The 23,057-nt window shown below is 51.0% G+C and overlaps 1 protein-coding gene across 1 annotated transcript in view; it reads right to left on the bottom strand.

Annotated features, from left to right (window-relative positions):
• Positions 1 to 1,566: 1,566 nt before the first annotated feature.
• The window catches only part of EPHX2 (epoxide hydrolase 2), a 64,279-nt gene continuing 42,788 nt past the window's right edge, over positions 1,567 to 23,057 (bottom strand). The window contains exons 11-19 of the mRNA XM_079771178.1: positions 22,364 to 22,449; positions 20,641 to 20,752; positions 13,242 to 13,313; positions 11,332 to 11,365; positions 9,367 to 9,469; positions 7,374 to 7,443; positions 4,159 to 4,239; positions 2,603 to 2,661; positions 1,567 to 2,464 (exon numbers count right to left, since the gene is read on the bottom strand). Of these exons, the coding sequence (XP_079627304.1) occupies positions 2,386 to 2,464; positions 2,603 to 2,661; positions 4,159 to 4,239; positions 7,374 to 7,443; positions 9,367 to 9,469; positions 11,332 to 11,365; positions 13,242 to 13,313; positions 20,641 to 20,752; positions 22,364 to 22,449 (696 nt within the window). The 3' untranslated portion in view covers positions 1,567 to 2,385. The remainder of the gene's footprint in view (positions 2,465 to 2,602; positions 2,662 to 4,158; positions 4,240 to 7,373; positions 7,444 to 9,366; positions 9,470 to 11,331; positions 11,366 to 13,241; positions 13,314 to 20,640; positions 20,753 to 22,363; positions 22,450 to 23,057) is intronic.

The raw sequence follows: 23,057 nt of genomic DNA, 5'->3' as shown, positions 1-23,057 counted from the left end.
AGCTCCGTGACCCCACTGGTGTGTGGGGTAAGAGAGAACATGGGTCTGCCATGCCTCTTCCCAAAACGCCATTTCCCTTAGCAGAGGCGAATACATTTGTTATTTATGCCTTTAGTAGACATGACATAAAAGTAGCACTTTATAACGACGTCAGTTGGAACACTCTCAGCAAGCTGTACTTAAAATGGCATCCGAAAATCGTCCTTGTCCCCTTTGCCCCACAACCGCAGCAGTGACACGTGCCCGGAGGCCCCAAAGCAGGGGAAACAGAACTCCGACATTCCTAGAGTTTTCTTGAATAACCCAAAGCCTTTCTCCAGTCTCGCATCCTGATGGCCTCAATGTTGCATGACTGGTGATGTTTTTGTTGCAATGCTATGGACTTGACTTACTTGACCCTTATCTGCCCAAAGAGTGGCACCTCTGGGGCACTTTCGATGGTTTACGGGGATTGCTGGAGGGAATATTTGACACTGAGATAATCAGGGCCAACAAGTTTGCTTATTTGTGCTTCTTGTAATGAAGGATGTTCTGAGATTCCCCTCTCCTCTGTTCCAACTGCTCCCTTACGAATAAGTCTGGACATATTATTTAGAAAAATGTTGGTGAAATAATGTTACGTGGCCTGTGTAGTCATTCCCCAGGTCACGTATTTGCCTTTTCAATGAGCACTTTCATTCTCCAAAACAAAAGGAACGAGGTGGTGGTGGTGGAGCTGGGAATTTAAAGCCCTCACAGGCCTTGTCCGAACATAAACTAGAGATCTTAGCGCTCATGCTTCTGTAGCACCGCCTCTGTGCCAGGCACCATCCCAGGGCCTTGCATACAGTAACCCATTTAATACTCACAACCACCTGTGAGCCTGGTACAATTAGTGTCCCCTTTTATAGGGAGGGGACTGAGGTACAGGAAACCTTTCTCAAGGTCACACAGTGGTAAGTGGCAGACCAGAGGCCGGATCTAGATCATCTGACTCCAGACTTAGAAAGGAGATTTTGTTGTTGTTAATCCTCACCCAAGGCTATTTTTTCCATTAACTTTTTTTTTTTTTTTTTTAGAGAGAGTGGAAGGGAAGGAGAAAGGGGAAGAGCACGTTATTGATGTGAGAGACACGTTGATTGGTTGCCTCTTGCTCTCAGGGTCGGTATCGAGCCTGCATCCCAGGTATGTGCCCTTGACTGGGAATTGAACCCATGATCCTTCAGTTCATGGGCTCACGCTCTAATCAATGAGCACACAAGCCAGGGCTAGAAAGGAGATTTTTGACAGGAGCTCAGCCTGTGGAACCAGACAGCGTGTGTCTGAACCTAGGCTCTGCCTCTAACTAGCCAAGGGACCTTGGGCCAATTATTTGAACCTTAATTTCCGGCTCTGTGAGATGGGAAGCATAGAGGTCGTGTATGTAAGGCTCCAGGCACACAGGGTACTTGATGACGGCTGAGACCACTTCTGACCTTCCCCTTGCTTTCTATACACACACGGACACTCATATCCTTTTGGCCTGGTTACTTTATGCTCATCACGATTCATAATTCAGCTTAGAAAGCCCACCATCCCAGCTTTCCCTACGGAAAGTGCAGCCAGGGAGGTCTGCAGCCATCTGGGAGCACACCATGCTTGGGGGCAGGGAGAAAGGGCTCACAGCCCAGCTGGGGTCTCGGCGGGGGAGATGCAGGTGGGAACACTGCACGCTAAAGGACCCATTTGCTCAGGTGGAGGTCGAGGAGGATCAGTGTGGTGGGTGCAGGGATTCAGTTCGGTGATGCTGGGGGGCCGTTAGGAATCGGGGAGTGATCAGCGGGGTCTGATCAGGGGGAGAACGGCCAGGCAGAGCACGAGCTTTTTGTGGGGAGCAGCGGGGAGGCCCTGCAACGTTCCGATCAGACCTTGTACGGACACCCGTCAGGAGGCCGCTGTGGCAGGACTGGGCAGGAGACAGGGGACTGGAAGCAGGGTGGGCGGGCGACGTGGCTTCCAGATGAGGCCAGAGGGACATTCTTAGAACAACTCCTCCTCCCCAAAACAGCGGGATCACAGTTGTTTAGCTTTATTCAACGAAAGAGTTCCGATCTCTGTGGAAATGCTTCAAAATTACCTGCTGATTTTGCTGCCAAAGTATGGCCTAGTCAAAGAGAAGCCACCCCCTAGCCATCCCCTTTGTCCCCTCACAGAACACGAATCATCCTTAGAGAGAAAGTGATACATTTGTGCCCAGAGAATTAGTAGCCTTTTCCTGTATCTACAATTACGTCAAATTTTACTCACTTCCTTTAAAGAAAATCACCCTTCAGAACCAGGCTGCTGGTTCTGAGAGGTGCGGGTAAGACCCATCTTGGTGCCAAGAGCGGCAGCCCAGCAGATGAAGGGGCTGGCACACGGCACACCCTAAAGCTTCGAGACCACTGGCGGGTCCCTGGCATCAGTTTCCAGCCACTGCACGAGGATCTGGTTCAACTCGGCCGGCCTGGAAAGGGAACGAAAGACGATTCGTAACCGTCTGGACCCGCTCACCTCACACAGGTGAACGGCTAGCCCAGGAAGGCCTTCACTGAAGGCGAACAGGAAGTCCCGATGGCCCCGCCCTGGGGCCCCATCTCCTTACTTCTCTATCTGTGTCCAGTGTCCACAGTCCTTAATGTGTCCCCTTTTCAGGTGGGGGATCTGGAAGAAAACACCGGCCAGAAAGGTAAATGGCAGAGTGCCCGTGGGTCTGGTTTCAGGTTAGTGCAACGTGTAAGGGGGCCCCTGTGAGGAGGCACCGTCCCCTCTGCTCCCCATAGGCCAGCCCCCGCCCTGAAAAACTGAGTTGTTTAGAAAAGGAATAACCACTTATTGAGCAAGTGCTATGTCCTGGGTGCTCTACATACATTGTCTCACTGAAGCGTACCCATAATCCTGTGCGGTAATGGGAACGCTCAGAGAGGTTGGGGAACCTGCCCAAGGCCACACAGAGTGGCTGAGGTGATACTCAAATGCAGGGCTGACCTGTACTCATCACAACTGTCTCCCTTCAGAATCGTTAGTTCTCAGCCCTTTCACTGCCTGGGAGGTGCTTGCTTGTTGTTGGCTCTCGCCATGCAGATGTGACTGCATCCCCTTCTCCGGCTGTCTCGCGGGAGGTCTGCACGCAGGGCCGTTTGGCTTCCCCTCTGGAACCTGAACTCCCACAGTGGGCCACTGCAGCCAGCACCCAGGACCGAGAGGGAGCAGCAGTGCAGCAGCTGGGACATGGGTTTCTTCCCGACACAGCCTTGAACCCTGACAGCGTGTGGGAGAGGCTGGGGAAATGCCCTTCTCCTCTCAGAAGCATAACACACCCAGCGAGGTTAGCAGTCAGTTACCGGGGGCTGGAACGGACCAGCTGGAGATCTTGAATTTCTACAGAAACCTTCAAGGGTTAGGACAGGCCCGTGGGCTCACAGCTTTCCGCAGCACCTGGGCTGGATCCATAGCCCACACGTGGCAGCATCCCACGCGCACCCTCCCCGCTGTGCCTGATGCTGCTGACAAGGCCACAGCCAACTGGGGACGGGCCACTCTCAGCAGCTAGCCAGCTCACGGTCACCCCACTGCAGGCCTCCCCAGTCACTACCAACCTCCACACTTTTAACAGAGGGAGCTTCCAATCTCATCACTCCCCTCCGGTGGCTCTCAGGCCTGTGGCCCACACAGCTCAGCCTGGCCCAGAGGGCTCAGCAAGATCCTCAGGCCTCATGGAGCTCCTGCCATTCTCCAAGCATGCATGCTCCTCGCCTCAACACCCTGTCTCGTCCCCGGGTTCTCGCTCTCTGCCTGGGTTGAGTATGGGATTAACTGCAGAACAGTGAGCGCCTATAGGGCAGGGTCCGTATCTTACTCATCTTAACCTTCTCAGCATCTAACATGGTCCCAACACATTTAAGGGCACAGCACAAGCCCATGAAATGAATAAACGAAGGAGCGAGTGAATGAATGAGAGACTGCATTGGTGCAAGGAAAAGGACGCATTAGGCATGTTGTTGCTCCCAAGAGGTGACAGTGATGCTACTGAGGAAGCCCTTGTCCAGCAAGTGGTTCATGAGAATATCCCAGTCTGCCCTCAGCTGCCTCTTTCCTCGGGGACACCTGCCCTCTCCCGCCCAGGACGAACGCCGGGGCCCCAGGCAGCCCCGCCCTTACCCAGTCCTCCATGTGCTTGGACATCTCCGGAACAAGCACTCGGTCCTTCTCTGCAGTTACCATCAGGGCTGGAATCAAGATCTGGGGAGAGATGACAGGAGGTGGTGACAGCCAGAAAAGGGGAAAATGTCCCCTTCTTGCACCTTCCACAATTTAGGTCTTCCCTCCTCTGGGGCAGGGAGGCGTGCTTCATTGTCATGCTCCGTGCTTCCTGCTACTGACACCCGCCGAGGAGCCCAGCAGCGCGCTGTGGCTCTGGTTGTCTGGCACGCTTGGCCTGAAGGAGGCATCACCCTTATTGGAGATCTAGGAGAGTGATGTGCGACGGTAGAAAATGTATTGGTCTCTGCCTCCGGGTTCTCGCACAGAGCTCCTGAAATGCCTGGACATTTTTAAAAATATATATTTCTTTTTTATTGATTTCAGAGAGGAAGGGAAAGGGAGAGATAGAAACATCATTGATGAGAATCATTGATTGGCTGCCTCCTGCACGCCCCCTAGTGGGGATCAAGCCCGAAACCCGGGCATGTGCCTTTGGCCGGAATCAAACCCGGGACCTCACAGTCCACAGACCAACGCTCTATCCACTGAACCAAACCGGCCAGGACTGGACTTTTTTTTTTTTTTTTCTATTGATTTCAGAGAGGAAGGGAGAGGAAGAGATAGAAACATCAATGGTGGGAGAGAATCATTGATCGACTGCCTCCTGCACACCCGACACTGGGAATCGAGCTCACAACCCGGGCATGTGCCCTGACCAGGAATTGAACCATGACCTCCTGGTTCATAGGTCATCACTCAACCACAGAGCCATGCTGGCCGGGCATCCCTGGGCATTTCTAAGTGACAGGAGCACTGGGAGCATCTAATATTTGTCTCTGACCCCGCCCCTGACTCAGGGCTCCTAAAACCCTTATAAATTCCCAAGTGGTAAGACCATGAGGAGCATCTTTTGTTCTAAAGAGGCAACTCTGGGTGTTTCCTGGATGGGGGATGGTCACCAGAAACCAAGCCATGACTAGAAGTTTATGTTTTCAGCGCCCCCCACCCCCTGCCCCCCTCCTCTAGAGAGGGGAGAGGGACTGGAATGGAGTGAGCCACTGATCGTGCCCACCTGAGGAAGCTCCATAAAAACCTCAGTGGCATGGAGTTTGGAAAGCGCCCCCACTGGGGAACTCACCCATGTGCCCGGGAGGGTGGCACTCGGCTCCCCAGGGACAGAGGCTCCAGCGCTCACACCCTCCCAGACCTCGCGCTTGTATTTCTCCACGTGGCTGCTCACCTGTGTCCTGTCTCTCCTCCTTTCCTAAGCTTGTGGGTGTAAGAGTCTCCCTGAGTTCTGTGAGCCACTCTAGCAAACAGTGGTCAAACCAGGAGGGGTGGTGGGAGCCTCAGATCTATAGCTGGTTGGTCAGAAGCACAGGTGACAACTGGACTTACGATTGGTGTCTGAAGTATGTGTGTGTGTCGGGGGTGGGGGGCAGTCTTGTAGGACTGAACCCTTAACCTGTGGGTTATGATGCTACCTCGGGTAGATAGTGCTAGAATTTAGTAGTTAAAGTGTAGGACACCAGCTGATATTGCAGAGAACTGCCTGCTGGGGGAAAACCCTCACACATTTTATGACCAAAAGTGAAATGTGTTGTGTGAAAGTAAAGGAGAAGACTGAGTTTTCTCATATAGATGAACTTAGCAGTGCAGTGACCAACAGGGGCTTGTGAGTGCGTGTGCGTGTGCGTGTGCGTGTAAGAATGCCTGGGCTGGCCCACTCTGTGGGATGGGACAAGAAAGGAAGCAATGCCCTTGCATGGAGATCAGTATTCCTTTTCTTTGAGTTAAATGGATGCTTCAAAAGGGCAGCCAAGACTCTAGAGAGCGAACGGGCCAGCCACAGCTGTTACCAACGTGACAGGAGAGGCAGCAAAACGACCTCTGATATCTACTGACAAAGGGGCCGGAGAGGCCCTGGAAGCCTCCCTTTAGTCTTTGCTCTCAGGCTGCCATTATTGTTCAAACAGCTTCAGTCTGTCCCTGACTAAGACATTTGCACTATTTTTTTACCCACATGCGGAACCATGTGCTTCTCACCGCAACCCCGTCCTCCAAATGAGAACCAGGAGACCCGCAAACATGCTTTTGGTGCTGAAAGTCATCCGGAGGCCGCTGTGGGGCTGTGCAAACTCTAGAATGTTCCAAGTCAAATGTAAACTGGTGTGGGGGCATGGGAGGAGGTGGGAGAGGAGGGAGATCTGAAACGTGACTGTAGAAGGGAATTCCCGACTTAAGCACCATCAGGGTTCGCCTCCTCAGAATCTTTGACATTATGTCCATCCACACTTTGAGAGATTTTGCCCATCAAACTGCAGTTTTGTAATTTTTGTCAATCACAGATTAGAGTGATGACAAGGAGCATTCATTGAACTACTAGTATGTGCTAGGCACTGTTCTACGCATTTTAAGTGCATTGACCCATGTTATCGTTACAGGTTAGCCCCAAGAGGTAGGCGCCATTCTTGTCATTCCCAAATTACAGAAGCAGAAGCAAAGAACACACTAGTTAAAGTGTGTTGGCCAAGGCCACGCAGGGATCGGATCCCAGCCCACTCTTAGCCACTGCTTTCTGTGCTGTTTGCCGCCAGACGAACCCGTGTGGCCGAGACCTCGTCTGTTTTATTTGTTGGAAAATCCGTGGTCCAGCACAGTGCCCGACACATAGAGGGTGTTCACAGTTGAGTCAACAAGATGACGGGGCTCCCAAGTGAGCGAGGACCTTGAAATCGCAATTACCCTTAGGTTTTGAATGTATACTGGGGGCCCCATCACTCCCATCGCAGACCCAGAGATTGGAAACCATCTTCTGCTGGACAAACGAGGAAACAGAGCCACGGACTGACTTGGTCACGTGATAAGGCCGAGGCGAGGCCCCGCCTCTCTGAGAACACCTGATGCTCCTTCAGTGAACCGTTTGGGAGTCACCCTGGACCATCCGCTGCCCTGAGCTGGGCACCACCCGGAGACCTGGGCCTCCCAGACGGATGCTGCAGTCACCCAGTCAGACCCCTGCTCTTGAGGAACCCTTCCAAAAGCCCAGAGGAAGAGGACAGAGAGGAGGAAGCCAGCAGGCCTCTGCCCACCGCAGCTCGGACCCAGGGCAATGGGAAGCTGGGCTGGGGGTGCGCGCATGGGGGAGGGAGCAACACTAACCCAGCACTCACCTTGCGTCCTGTGCCTTTGCAGCCCCACTTCCAGTTCCGGTCTATGTTTCGATACCAGTTTAGGGGACCCCTGGGGGCGGGGGCAGATCAGGGAATAAAGAGAGGAAAGCTTTTAGTCCATGACTGTGCTGCGGACCCACCAGGCACCCGTCTCCCAGGGAGAGCCAAGCTTCTGGGGGAAAGAGGACTGAGCCCAGCACAGTCGTGCCGAAGTGCCGGGCCTGGGGACACAGGGGGTTCGCGGACAGGGTGTGTGGAGAGGGCCGTCCCACGGAAGCCGGCCCCCAGGACTCTCCATGTCATCCCGGGCTGTCACCTAAGAGGGTGGGAGCTTGCTTAGCGCCCTCACCATCCAGAGGCCACTCCCCTGCCCTGGGAAACCCCTGGAAAAGGGACTTTAGGGGGTGGTGCAGAGGTGTCTCCTCAGGGGCAGCCAGGGTGGCTCCGGGCTGGACTAGAACCCTCTCCCAGTCCTCGGGCCTAGTCGAGCCTAGTCGGGGTTGGTGGTCTCGGGTCTCACAGCTCTAGGCCCTGGGAATACCTTGGACAAGCCACATACCCTTTTGGGACTTTTAATTTCCCCTCCTGAACAAGGAGGGTGTGAGACCACATGATCTCTATGCTCCCTTCCAGAGCAAATCTGTCCTCAAACCTGAGACTCTTAAACTGTCTCCGCCTCCAAAGAAGCAGCAAAAAAAGCTAAAGGAAGGTTATAGGTCAGTGATGGGCAACCTTTTGAGCTTGGTGTGTCAAACTTCGCCAAAAAACTGAGCATAACTCAGGTAGTGTGTCACTTTGAGGAAAAACATTATTTCGCAAACGTTTCATCCTCAGGAGCAGCAAATGTTTCATCCTCGGCATGTGGCCACCTTAGCGGCCGCGTGTCATCAGAAATGGCTACGCGTGTCAGTGCTGACAGGCGTGTCATAGGTTCACCATCACTGTTGTAGGTTGTGGTGGTGCAAGGGATGCTGGGGCTAAAGGGTGGGGGCCACAGGCGTTCCCAGCCAAGGCTATAGGATAGAGGACTTTGGGGCGGGGCTGACCAGGGCAGTGCCCAGGGCTTGGCTGTGTCCCTGGGTTGGAGTAAAGGATGGAAGTGTAAGGAGAGAGGCAGGAGGGAGAGAAGAAGGATGGAAATGTGGTGAACTGCAACATCCTTGAAGAAACCATGAGCATCAAAGATTTGCAACATGTAAATATTCGAAGGGCTGTGCAGGGAAGGGGCTGTTGGAGCAGTTCTTTGTGGTTCCAGAGCAGAGGCCCAGAACATCAGCGTGAACACAGGTCTGAGCCAAAGGCATGAGGTTGGACACCTGCTACAACATGGAGAACCCGGAGAGCGAGCACCAGCTAAGTGAGAGAAGCCAGGTACAAAGGCGCACACTGTATTGCATTTATGTGAAAGGTCCGGAGCAGGCAAATCCGTGGAGATGGAGGGCAGTGACTGCCTAGGACTAGGGGGTGGAGGGGAAGTGGGGGAGGGCTGACTGCTCAAGGAAAGGGCGTTTCTTTTTGGGGCGATGAAATCGTCCTGACATGGACCGTGGTGATGACTGCACGGCTCCGTGAATGGGCTGAAACCACTGCCCTGGACGCTTGCAGAGGGTGAATTCTATGGTATGTGGGCTAGAGCTCAACAAAGCTGTTTAAAAAGAGAGAGGGGTCTCCAATCCCCCTAAAAATGTATGCAGTTTTTGAGTGTCGGTATTTTTCTGAAGAAAGAACTCAGAACTGTCATTTGAGTCTCACAGGGAGGGGTCGTGACTGAAAAAAGGTTAAAAGCATCCACTCTGAGGGGGCCCATAAGGTAGAGGGAGGTGAGCCATCCCCAACTAGAGCCGATGGTGAGCCTCCCACCCCGGAGGCAGGTCAGCAGGGGCCGCGGGGGCGGGGGGGGGGGATGGGGGGGGATCGGGCCTGTCCTGCATCAGAGCACAGCAGCCTCGTGCAGACAGGCCCTCTCCCGTGTCCCGGGCACCACTCCGCGTACCTGAAACCGGACTTCTTGAACTGCTGCACGTAGAACCGGATGTCCTCCTCGGTCACCAGCCCGCTGAGGCTGGGCTCTTTCGGGGATTTCACAAAGAGTCCTCCTGCAAACAGCCGCTTGTTTCCGACCCCACACCCTCGGCCAGGGGTCCCAGCAACCAGTGCCGGCCTTCGCGATGGAGGCTGACCCCCTGCCTGCCTCCCGCCTCCCTTGGTGCTCTTTCATTCATTCGCTCTTATCCACAGGAAGCCCCTCTCCTCTCTGTCAGAGAAGTCTGTGTTGCCTGTCATTCTAGAGTCCAACGGTGTCACACCCAGGCCTCAGCTTCTAGGACACACACGAGGACTGACCACCCCCTCCTGTCCTTCCAAAACGTACACCTCCCCCCCAGGATGACACCTGTCTTCGGCCCTGCCAGCCCTCCAGCTCTCCCTCTCCCCTAGACGAAGCCTTTCCTCCAGAGCTTAACGAATTCCATCCCTCTTCAGATATCTCCACTGAGAGTCTAGGAATGTTCACAAGTGCCTGCTCCGATCGTCCTCGGAGCCTTGAAAACAATCCGGCCAGGGCGCAGGCGTGCTGTTGCCCTCGGCACACCCACGGACCCTCCCTCAGTGTCCTCGGTGTGGAATCTTATTTGTTTTCAGGGGTGTACGCTGTGTCCTGGCAGTCCCCCGTCCTGCGGGGGGCAACCCCGTGATGCTGATGGTCAGCCCAGGGACCATGGCCATTTCATGGGGGACAGCCTCGGGGGGCTCCCCAGTCTCAGGCTGGAAGCTTTGGAGGCACGGGAGCTGGGACGCAGCCTTCTGTGAGCTACATCGCAGGGCTACGTGAGCACGTGCCTCTGTGATGAAGCACTGGGGCCGCCCGGAGGCCGGAGCTCCTAGCTCTCTGCTGTCTCGGGCCGGGGTGAGAGCCCCTTCTGCCCCCCTCCCTGCGTCCTGCCGCCCGTCTGCCTGCCTCCCCTTGGACTCCCCGACTCTGCTGCATGTGTTTGGATGTCTGCCCTGCCTCACCAAGTGTGAGTTCAAACCGTCTGCAGAACAAAGGAATGCAGAGTGACTGAGTGACCGCGAAAAGGAATGGAGGGAGGAGGCGAGAGGGAAGGGAGACGTGGTCTTGACCAGTGACAGGAGTATGGCCTTTAGGGCCAGAGGAGTTTAAGCCCAACCTGGACACTTGGACAAGTTCCTTAACTCTCTGAGCCCCATTGTCCTCACGTGTAGAATACAGATAATAATGGGACTTTTTAGGGTGTCATGAGGATTATAAATAATGTATCTAAAGAGGGCTAGGCCAGCATTTGATGCACACAGTAGGTGCACAAACAAGTAGTAGTGTCCTCATTATCAATAAAAATACAAGTGAATAATGGTAAGGCCAGAGTGTTGGGGCAAAGTTAAGGTCTGTGGGAACAGTGCTGGATCTCAGAGCCATGGATGAACTCCAGTCTGTTCTCCGCTCTGACTCCTCATTTGTTTCCAACCCAGGAGGGAGGACAAGGGTGGAAATGTGATGGAACTGGATGATAGGACATGGGGCTGGGATGGAGGAGAGGACAGTGGACTGTGACAGAGGATACCTGGCTTGGGGTCTAGCCCGACTCTCCCTCTGCCTGCACCAGGTGACCCTGCAGATGTCAGCTCCTATCTTGGGTCTCGGTCCTTGTCAGTAGAAGCTGGGATTGCCCTGACAAGCTCTAAGAGTCCTCCGAGCTCTTACTGTTTAACATCTTGAATCCAAAGGTCCCTGAAGGAAAGGAACCTGAGGCCCCATGGTCAGCCCAGAGCTAAGGGGAGTGTTAGTCACCTGCGGGGAACCCTATGTTAAGCAAGTCATAGTTCAGAGCTGGCAGGTGGCTGTTTGTGCTCATAGAGTCAGATGGAGAAATGCTCATTTAATGCTCAGCTGGCTCCTGCCATGGCCCTCCTATCTCCCTTCCCTCCTAAGAATACCTCTTACCATTTTCACAGACATTGTTCGTGTTGAGCGCAACCTGTAGGAAGAAAAGGTGGAGATTATGTCATGGGTAAAGTAAAGAAAATATGCTGGAACAGGTCACCTACTAGTGCTATCAGACTAGTACAAACATGCTAAACTCCCGAGAGGTAGGCAAGTCCTCGGGGGTCACAGCAGAAATAGCTAACAATCAAAGCTCTGGGCCCAGGCTGCCCCCCCGGCCCCCGCCCCCCGAGTCCTTGCAGGTCTTGGTGATATAAGTACTTGATTATATCAACCAATGGGAATAAGAGATGAGACCTTAGGTCTATGGCTGATGGGAAGTTAAAAATAAGACCCTCGCCCTAACCGGTTTGGCTCAGTGGTTAGAGCGTCGGCCTGCAGACTGAAGGGTCCCAGGTTCGATTCCCAGTAGGGGGTAAGCAGGAGGCAGCTGATCAATGGTTCTCTCTCATTGATGTTTCTAACTCTCTATCCCTCTCCCTTCCTCTCTGTAAAAAATCAATAAAACAAATATATTTAAAAAAAAATAAGACCCTTCGCAGTGAATCTGTGGTCCCACCCATCATGACAGAGAGATGTCAAAGGAGTTGATCCATTCAGTTTGGAACTAAGAGGAAACCAAAAAACGTTCACCCAGAAATTCATGGCTACGAGCCTGTCTTCACAAGTGCTCGGGTTTGAATTTACACTATCTCCATGATCTGGAAATCCCCAAGAAGCAAAGTCAACAACAACCACAACAAAGTGAGGCTGGGCTAGTAACACCACCAGGATGTCTGACAGAAGCAGCCAGGGCTAAGAGGGCCAGTTCCTCAATCCCAGCTGAAGCCAATTGGCACAGATTCCGTGCTGCTTGAAAATGAGCTCACAAACCAAAATTACAAAACTCCCTCCCTTCTCTCTCCCACCCCTCTCCTCCAAATCCCATCGCAAGAGACAGCAAACATAGCAAATAGTGAATATCAAATGATAGAACTTTCGAGAGAGAGGGAGAGAATGAAAATGAATATGCTTAAAATTATTAAAAACATAAAAGAAACTGAAAAGCAAGAACAGAACAATAGATCAGTGTGATTTGAAAAGGAACCAAATAAAACTTGCATAAATTTCAAAAAAATGTTCACTGAAACAAAAAACACACACAAAACTTCAAAGATGGGTTAACTTGCAGATTAAACACCACTAAAAAAAACACAACAATAATAGGGTAGACCTGAGGCAGATTTTGCATAAACAATGACAGGAGCCTCTAAAAGAAAAAAAATTGTCAACCTAGAATTCCATATTCAAACTATTGTTCCAGATTGAAAGCAAAATAAAGACATTTTTCTGGCCAAAAAACATTATGAGTTTACTACTAACAGACTGGAAAGAGCTAACTACAAAAGAAGGTCCTTCAGAAAGAAGCAAATGAACTCAATATAAAGGAGTGAGGTGCTAGAAGTGGTCAGCACAGAAAGTGGCAGACATGGGAAAGGCTAAGCAGGCACTGACTATATGAGAGTGGGTGGGGGGTATGGAGATAAACCATTATAAGCAACTGTGGTTGTTCGTGAAAAGGGGTGAAACAGCAATTAATCTGGGGCTTTGAGAAACAATTATGCACGTTGGTAAAAATGGTATAATTTCTCCACAGTCACTATTAGAACCATTCTTTGATTTTAGTTCCAAAGCTTTGCTGGTGTGTGGCAGTGAGGACGTGACCTTCCCCCATTAGTGTGACCGGTAGAGTGAGGATCCCACTCATCCTGACTTCAGAAATCAAAGGGAAGAAGGCCAGCTTGCTCATTCCCAGGCTCCAGTCCCCACCCCATCCTCCGAGGGAGGCCATCCAGAGACCTTTGCACCTCTGCAGCTCCCCCTCCCTGCTACCTAGCCCCCTTCTACCCTCCCACCCCTGTACCCCTCACCTCATCATGTGCTCTGAAAAAGAGTTTGAAAGTCCGATACAGGTCCTCTTCCAGTTCAGCCTCAGCCACTCCCTAAAACAAAGTGTAAAGGAAGTCAGCTGTCTCCGAGGCACGGATCCACCAGGGGCAACCACTCAGAAATAACAGAGATCCTTCCTCCACACAGTCCCTGAGGGGACCAGGGTTATGGGAAGGAACTGAGGCAGAGCGTGGCAGTGTGTCTTAGTCCATTCCAGCTGCTATAACAGAACCACAAATTGTGTAGTTTACAAACACAGATACTTAGTCTGGAGGCTGGGGCGTCCAAGACCACGGCCCCAGCAGATTCAGTGTCTGGTGAGAGCCCACTCCTGGCTCATAGATGGCTTCTCCTCACTGTGTCCTCACCTGGTGGAAGGGGGCAGGGGACTGTCTGCGGTTTCTTTTCATAAGGGCACTAATTCCATTTATGAGGGCTCCGCCCTCGAGACCCAATCATCTCCCAAAGGGTCCACCTCCTATTAACATCACATCAGGGTTAGATTTCAAGATATGAATTTGTGGTGGGGTGAGGGTGGGGAGTGGGCACAAACATTCAGTCTATAGCAAAGTGCCAAGCTATTTTATCTCCTCCTTTCCAACTGCTCACCCAGGTAACATCTAAACTGGATTGCAGAATGTTTTCTAAATGGGTGCCCTGCTTTCCCACCTCCCTGATTGAAAATATTGTAGCTTCCACCAAGAACACCTACACCCCTCAGTCTGGCCTTTAAGATCTGTCCCAAACACTGCCTTCTCCATGAAGTCCTGTCTCCCCCCTCACAATAAAATAACTCTGCCTTCTTGGTTCCCACAGAGCCTTTGCTGTGTCTCCTTGGAGCTCCCTGAGAGCAGGGAAGCATCCACTCATCTTATTCCCGGGATCAGCTGTGACTGGTCCTGGGTAGAGGAATGCTCCCAGAGAGGAGGGTCCCCTAAGCCAGGCAATAAGGCACTGCAGTGGCCAGCGCCCTCCGTCCCTGCACAATGCAAGAGTTCCTTCTCCACTGCATTGTTTGTTCTGCACAGTGCAGATCCTGAGAGCTCTGGATCCACGGGATGCCAGCACCACAGCAAAGGACATTTGTCATGAGGCGGTGCTGGGTCTGCAGTTTGTGATTTTATGAGGAAAGTGATGTTGTCGCGTTAATTACAATCCCTTACATCTCTAAGATTCAATTATGATGGAGAATCAATCTGCTGTGTGATGGATGCCGAGGCTAGAAACAGCCACGGGAGGAAGTACATTTAAAGTGATCGATGAAAGCCCCGGTCAGCCCTGTCGCCACGAGTCATCACTCTTATTTATTGAGAGCAGCCCCATCCCAGAAACCACTCCTGCTGTTCAGGAGCCCAGGGGTGTATCTCAGCGTGTGGAGGCATCGTCGCAGGCCAGAGGTCTGGGCGGGGCTTTGGCCCTCAAATGGTCCTTCGAGAGCGAACAGATGCCAAGAGGGTCCATAGAAAATCCAGGGAGCTCCCACAAAGCATGAGCGTGGGCAGCTTCTGTGCCTCAGCAGCCAAGACCACAGACACTGTCTCACAGGGGAGGTGGGAGCCTCCCTCTAATCAGCGGGCCGGGGACAGCAGCTCTGATTCATGTTCCGTCTACCTTGATAATAACTGGGGCCGAGTTCTCTCAAAGCAGGCCAGAAAACAGGGTTGTGTCTGGGGTTGAGGATGCCAGGGATAGAGCCATCTGATGCCTGGGCAAAAGGAGAAAACTATTATTCCCTGCAGCTTGGCCAGGCAGACGAGAGAGAGGAGTCAGGCCTCAGAGCGGCCGTGGCACCCCGAGTCACTCTGACGCCACACTCGCTGGGCACACGGCACTGAGGTGGGAAGGCCACCTCGAGGATGAAGACCCTCAGGCTGAGGTGTGACCTTGTTCGAAGGTGGATTATAAACGGCCAGGCTGGAAACGAGAACTTCAGACTCTAAGCCCCTCAGTATTTGGTACTTTTCACTGTAACATAACACCACCCATTGAAGAAAACAAAAACAAAATGCCGCGAGTGTCTTCCGTGAATGGCACAAAAACAAAACCATGATAAAGTTGAGGACGGGTGAAATGAATCATGGCCCATCTGAAAAGGAATGAGGTAAATCTATATGTACTGATAGGAAAATCTGTCTAAGATCTATTGAATAAAAAAGAAGATGCACAATTTATACTAAAAATAAATAGAATGATTCAACTTATACTAAAAATTATGTATACACTCGTGTGTGTGTGTGTGTGTGTGTGCGCGCGCGCACACACACACACACACACACACACACTTAAAAGCATATTTTTTAAAAATGGGAAATACCAAACCATTCACAGTAGCTAGTTCTAGATGAGTGAAGGGGGATTTGACTTTTTATTTTACACAACTCAGTACTTTTTTTAAAGCTCATTTTTTGTCTTTGCTGCCTCCTCGTCCTCCTTTTCTTACTAATAAAAATGCAAAGCCTATTATCCCTTCTTTGCCAAGCAAAGAAAAACATACCTGTTAGTATTAGTTTCCACCAGACATGGCACATTCTCAGGGCAAGACAGTAAACACATGGGCTAAGGGTTCAAAGAGCTGGGGGTGTGGCTGGATCTAAACCTGGAGTTTGCCTAAGCCACACCCCACAGTGCTCAGCAAACTAGAGCACGAGGCGGGAAGGGGGGCTGGGTGCACCAACACAGTGGAGCCTTCCTTGGGCTCAAAGAGTCTGGAATGACCTTGAGCCCTCAAGGATGATTCCTCCAGGCTGGAGAGTGATGGGAGCCCAGTTGGGAGGAGAGACAGGAAGGAAGGCTGTCTACCAACAGCCGTCCCTGAAGCCGAGCGTTAGGTGCACCTGTCATATTTAACTTATTGGCCTGGCTTCAGCTCACATTTGCAGCTTTAACCTGTTTGAAAACCATCCAGTGAGACCATCCTTTTTCCGATGAGGAAGCCGAGGGCCAGAGATAGGAAGGGACTTGCTCCATCACTGAGTGGTAGCAGACATGCTGGCAGAACCAGGTGCACGGTTTCTCCTTAAGACCCTGCTCTGTGCTTACCCTGACCATGCCAGCAGGATTCCTGGGCTCCTGGCAGTGGCCAGATCACTGATTTGAATATCCACCATTTCCCTGACAAGAGGCTTTGCTTTTAAGAACAAAACCATCCCCAAACTCTTCCTGCAGCTTTTAAACCCAGCTGCTGTAAGAGAACAATAGAGGTAGTGATTTTTTCACAATGACTCTATCAACCTTTGAAACCAAACACTCTGCCCGCTGGGACTGCAATGATTTAGTGTCTTTCCCCTGAGGTCACTTTTCCAATGAGGACTTTGAGCTTATTCTCGTTTGCTCCTCCCCTCTCTTCTGGGACGCACAAGACACAATCAAGTCCAAGTTCCCTCCCAGCGTGGCATATGGGGAGGCACGTGGGCTCTGAAGTCAAGCAAGACCAGGTCAACATCCTGACCCCGTCATGTACCTAGTACCAGCCAGTTAGTAAGCTCGTCAGAGTCTCTGTTTGCTCAGCGGAAAAGCCGGGAGAGATGCTACAGGCCTGTTGTGAACACAACTAACTGCATCCGGCACTCAAAAAAGCAGTAGCTGCAACCCCACTGTCCATCGATGGATGAATGAAGAAACAAATGTCACGTACAGGATGCTATCATTGTCTTAAAGAGAAAGGAAATTCTGACATGTGCTACATTGTGAACGAACCCTGAGGACATAATGCTAAGTGAAATAAGCCAGACACAAAAGGACAAACACTGGAGGATTCCACTTAGAGGAGTAAAATTCAGAGGCAGAAAGCAGAATGGGGGCTGCCAGGGTCTTGGGGGAGGAGTGAGTGGGGAGTTAATGTTTAATGGGGACAGAGTTTCAGTTCTGCAAGATGAAGAGAGTTCTGGAGAGGATGGTGGTGGTGGCTGCATAACAGTGTGAATGTGCTCAATGCCACTGAACTGTACACTTAAAATGGTTAAAATGGTAAATTTGATGTTATGTGTATTTTACAACTTAAAAAATAATGAAAATAACTCTAATGACCTAAATCCCACTGATAAATACTCTAAATGAAGTTTGATCAAAACACAATATACAGTGAAGCTACTACTTCCTTTTTTCTATCTCCTGTAATTACACGAATACAGCTTTTTATAAAGCAGTATTTCTCAAAGTGTAGTCTGAAGAAACCTTGGGGAACCCTGAAGCCCTTTGAGGGCACATAATAGAAGATGCACAAATATTCCCTAGATGAAATAATGAATATTAATTCTTTACAAGTAATACTAGTTAAAACATTTCTGACCTTTGAACATATTTGTAATGCTCAATCCCTGACACACATTACAGGGCAACTTTGTTTCACAGCAGCTAGGAGTCTTCTTACAAATATTCAGTACAAAGGATGAAAAAGAGAAAAAAAAAGAGGTAGAAGAGAAAAAAGTGGACCCAAAACCCCACACCCTCTCTCTCCCTCTGGATTCTCCACATGGGGAACCCCACTGGTGGGGCCTGAGTGTTGAGGGCCATTGTAACCTACACACAGGGCTTGGGGCTGGGCTAGGGGAGGAGGTACAAGGGTGAGAAGTGACAAAGGTGCATGGGGCATTCGAGGCGATGAAGAGGCCTGTGGGATAGGGGGCTCTGGGAGGGGAGCTCTGGGCACACAGAGGGCAGTGGGAGGGGGTTGGACTCTCGTGGTGGGAGCCAAGCAGAGCCAGAGATTAAAAATGGGTCAAATAAGAGGTGAGAGGGACCCAAACCCAGCTTCCTAATTTAGTGTGGCGCTCTGTCCCCTCCTCAATTCCCAGAGGCCAAGGAGCTGCCACTCAGGAACCAAGATCCACCGTTTGCTTCCCTCCCCCTCACCAGATGCTTCCCCAGCGTGAGCTGTACCAGGTGAAGCAAACTCCTGGGAAAGGGCGACAAGCAGAACATCACACCTTAGACTGGCCTCCGGTTTCTAGTCCCGCTGAAAGGATTTTCACGGGCCACCTGTGATGGGGTGATGAACCTCCACTACCGCTGACATCGACTACAACCTGGGGCTCCTTTCCAGGCTTTGCACAAGGAACCTTCCTCCTTCCAGTCCCACTGGATCGCATTCCAAAGGTGCCTGTTTCTCACAGTCCCCACCCTTCCCCACAACGTCCCCCTCCTGTTGTCATCCTCCTAGTTCTTTCACAAGGGACCCTGTCTCTTCTTCCCTTTACCCACCTGTTACGGGCTGAACTGTGTCTCCCCGAAGTTCCTGTGAAGTCCTGACCCCTAGCAGCTCAGAATGTAATGGTACTGGGAGATAGGGTCTGAGACAGGTGTCCTTATAAGGAGAGGAAATGTGGACACAGAGACACCCGCACAGAGGCTACACCATGTGAGGACACATGGAGATGGGGGCCATCCACAAACAAAGGAGGAGGCTTCAGAAGAAACCAGCCTTGTAGACACCTTGATCTTGGACCTCTGGCCTCCAGAATTGAGTGATAATAAATTCTGTTGTTTAAGCCACCCAGTCCATGGTTCGTTGCTATGGCAGCCCTAACTGACTACTATGCCATCTAATCATACCCATCCTTCAAGAGCAGGATGACTTCAAGCTAATTAAGGTCATTTTGACTCCATTCAAACATAAGGAAGCTGGCTCTTCCCACACTCTGGGCTGTGGCTCGGAAGGGCTCTGGCTTCAGTGGAGGATGTGATACTTTTAGTGTCTTTTCATGATACTGCTGGACTCATCTGGCACCTTACTGAATGGGTCAGGTTAGTGCTCGAATAAAAACTTCCTCTTTTGAGGCACCATCTCTTAGAGAAAAGTTACTCACTGAATCAAAACTGGGGTGGCTGTTGCCCAGCCAGCATGGTTCAGTGGTTGAGCATCAACCTATGAACCAGGAGGTCACGGTTTGATTCCAGATCACGGCACATGCTTAGGTTGCAGGCTTGATCCCCAGTGTGGGGTGTGCAGGAGGCAGCCGATCAATGATTCTCTCTCATCACTGATACTTCTATCTCTCTATCTCTCCTGTCCTCTCAGAAATAAAAATCTATATATATAAAAGTGTAAGTGACCATTATGACCGAATGTTCCGTCAACCAGTCGCTATGACACACACTGACCACCAGGGGCAGACACTCAATGCAGGAGCTGCCCCCTGATGGTCAGTGTGCTCTCACAGGGGGAGCACCGCTCAGCCAGAAGCCGGGCTCACGGTTGGTGAGAGAAACTGCGGCGGTGTCGAGAGCCTCTCCCAGCTCGGCAGCAGTGCTACCAAGTGGTGGCACCAGGCACAGCGGGCTGGGATGAGCACGGAGCCTGGCCCTGGCTCGGGCTCCTCCCTGGCCACCTGCCGCTTGGCGCACTGCTAATCCCCCAAGGGGTCCGGGATTGTGAGAGAGCACAGGCCAGGCTGAGAGTCTCTGCCCCCCCCCCCCCCCCCGTGCACAAATCCATGCACCGGGCCTCTAGTATATTATAAAAACACACACAATACAACTGGGTTGGTTGTGACCTTTGCTATAAATGGTACGACCTTCAAGCATCGGAAGGTCAAGAGCTGGGTGAGAGATGTGGGGAAACACTCTTGTGTTCTTGGTTAATGAATTTGATCCATCTTCTCTCTTTACAGTGTTAAGGAAACTTCTTTTATCCTTTCTGGATGTAGCTGGACATTGGGGTCCAGAGTCCACAAATGAATGACTAGCAGGTGCCCCCACAGCTGAGGTCAGCTATGGGGTTAGGGAGGCAGATGATGCTGGCTCACATTGCTGCTCTCAGTGAATCCCTATGAAATGTGGCAGTGACACCCCATCACACATATCACCCAAGCTCCAAGGGGCATCCTGGGTGTTGGGGAACATGGGGTGACACCTAGCAACCCCTCCACATCTCCCAAAGCACACAAAGGGCCAGTGCAGGGCTTTAGGCTCTGCTGCTCCCTGTGATCACAAACCTTACTCCTCAAGAAGCCGATATACCAGGTCCCTGGCAAGAGGCCAGGGGCTGTCAGCAACAAGAGGTGGGTTCTACCCCAATCTCAGGCAGAGGACTAAGAGGAAACAGCTCCAAACTAGTGCTCAGCTCCCACTCCACAGTTTTGAAGAAGCAGGAGAACCTGGTGTGCTGTCACCCCCACCCCTGTTCCCCTCACACCCCAAACACACACACACACACACACACACACACACACACACACACACACACACACATGCCATGACCTGGAAAGGACCAGCTGAGCTCTGGAGTCAGTTTCACCTGAGCCCACTTGTACAATAATTTCTGACTAACGCCACAGAAAATTAAAGAGGACAGAGATACATCAAGCCAATGGGGAGGGGAGAGAAAGGGGAAAGAAGAACAACACCTTGCTGGGGTCACTGACCTCAGGGCCCCAAACTTACCGGTTCTTGGAAATAGAGCTGGTAATTAAAAACAGGATTGGCTTTGATTATCTCCATCAGGGACACATTGGGGTTTGCTGGCATGAAGGGAGTATTCAAACTTGCCACTGCCCTATGGAAAGAAGAGGCACCAAGACTTAGACCCTGTAAGACGACAGTCTATAAGGACCAGAAAGGACCTTACACATCAAGCCAAAGCTCAAAGCGGGAAAGCGAGGTGCACAAGCTCTCACACGTCAGTGTGTGCGAGAATGGGATCCGCACTCAGATTTCTTGACTCCCAGCCCAGTGTATCCCCTCCCCACCCCACCCCACCCCCGTTAAACTGCAGTATTTCTCACTTGCCTTAGATGAACAGAGACAGAGCACACACACAACTACATGTAGTGTATCAACCTTGATCAGAATATGTGAACACTACAATTTCTCCCTAGTTTTTAGCATTTTTTCCTTCCTTCCTTCACTCACTGTGTCTCTCCTGTGTTGAGTGTAATTCCATGCTATATACTAGGGGAGAAAAAAATATAAAATCAGTATCCAAGGAGCTTATTATAACTTAATAAGGAAAGCTAGACAAACACACCCATGACTTTATTATGAGACAGACTGTGATATAAGCGTGAGAACTGCACAGAAGTCCGTGGGTGCTCAGGGGGGTAAAACATTTCTGGGTCTGGGTGTCATGGAAAACCCGGTGGGAATCTGAACTTGGCATCCAACCCGGTAGGTAGAGAAACTTTTTGGTGAATCCAATTGTTAAGAACTGAGCTCTTATTTTGCCTTTGAATGAGGGAGGACACACAGAGAGAAACTAAAGAGATCAGAAAAGCAAGAGTGTGAATAAATTATAAATATTTTAGAAAATGTTTGCTTTTTCTTACTCTTTGATCCCACTCTACCATTTGAGCTGGGGTTGAGCTGAACCTGGTTCTCCTGTGTTTCCGTTCTTATAAACTTAGCCAAATAAAAAGGAACTAGATTCGTTAGAGAAATCCAGATGGCCGGTAAGGATAATGTTTATTTAACTTGCTAAGATCCCAGGCTGAAACGGGAAATCAGACAAGTTTTAATTTTGGTTGCCAGCTCAAAAGGAGTGTGGCTGCAAAAACCACCCGCCTCTCTAGATTCGAAACCCACCATCTGAAAGCTCCTGCTGCAGCTCTGAAATGCCGTCCTAAGAACAATCCAGAATGACGTGACGGCGACCGTGAAATGCCTTTCTAGCCTGACATCTGTGCAGCACATTGCAGGCTGTGTAGTCAGGTTGCCACTTTGTGGTTGAGGACACAAGGCCTAATGAAGTGATTTGTCACACAGCCAATTCAGGGCAAAATTGGGAGCCACATTTTCTGACTCCCTGTCCAGGACTAAAGTCTCTCCTGATGCTTAATTCTATAAACCCAACACCCCTGCTGCCCCCCTCCCACTCCCCACCCCCGCTCCCCTCACGGTCTACCATCCTTCTCCTGCATGCACACTGAATACTGTCTCTGAATTATCTGTCCCACTACCAGTAACTGGGACAGGCCTCACTCTCTAAGACATTAGCTCATTAAGTCCTCCTTGTTAATGTGTCAATGGGCATGAAGGAGCTAAGGTGGTACCTTCCCAGATAACCTATTTGTTTTCAAGATGTTTTCTGGGGTTTGAGACTCAAGGATGGATTCTAATGGGAATTCAGTCCCGGTCTTACCCAAATTCTTATTGCTCCCGGCCTAATTACCTCACTCTCTCAGGGTAGAAGAGAGCCATGCTCCACACCAGCATGCCACCCCAGTCGTGGCCAATGAACACCGCTTGGAGGATGCCCTAGCAAAGGATAAAGAAGGGAGGCGAATGTGGGCAGGTTTCTGGGGTGAGGTGCTGAGAGCCCAAGGCCTGTGCTCTCCCCTAGGCCCAAACCCTCAGATGCAATTCTCTCATTCACTTCCTAGGATTCCTCCTCCACTGATCATGCCATGTAAGGTATAGCATCAGTCCTGGGGCGGCCACACTGGGTCGTGTCCTCTTAGACGTCCCCAGCGTACTCAAAAGTTCCAATGCCAATTCCTAGGCCTGAGAATCTTCAGAGGTCATGGCATTTTCGCCTCATTTACTAGTGCCTGGAACCCTGCCTGGGTGTTGTCCTGGAACTCATTAGTTATATCAGATTCTTCCCTTGATTCTCACACCCCTTAACAAGTGACAAATCCCACTGCTTTGAGGCTCTCCTAGCTGCCCCTCTCCTGTTTTCATTTTGCACATGGCCTAACTGAGGAGGGGAGGAGGCTGTCACTGCGTTATTATCTCAGGAATAGTACGTGGGCTCTGCACAAGCATATTCGTAGGTCACCCTTGTTGATTTGTTTTGAGTTTGATGTTCCAAATAATGTTAAATTAAGGCATTTGATTTTAGACATTTTAAAAGAAATGTAAGT

The sequence above is a fragment of the Cnephaeus nilssonii genome (genome assembly GCF_951640355.1).
Source record: "Cnephaeus nilssonii genome assembly, chromosome: 5".
Classification (NCBI taxonomy): Eukaryota; Metazoa; Chordata; class Mammalia; order Chiroptera; family Vespertilionidae; genus Cnephaeus; species Cnephaeus nilssonii.
This window is presented reverse-complemented; position numbering and strand designations above follow the sequence as displayed.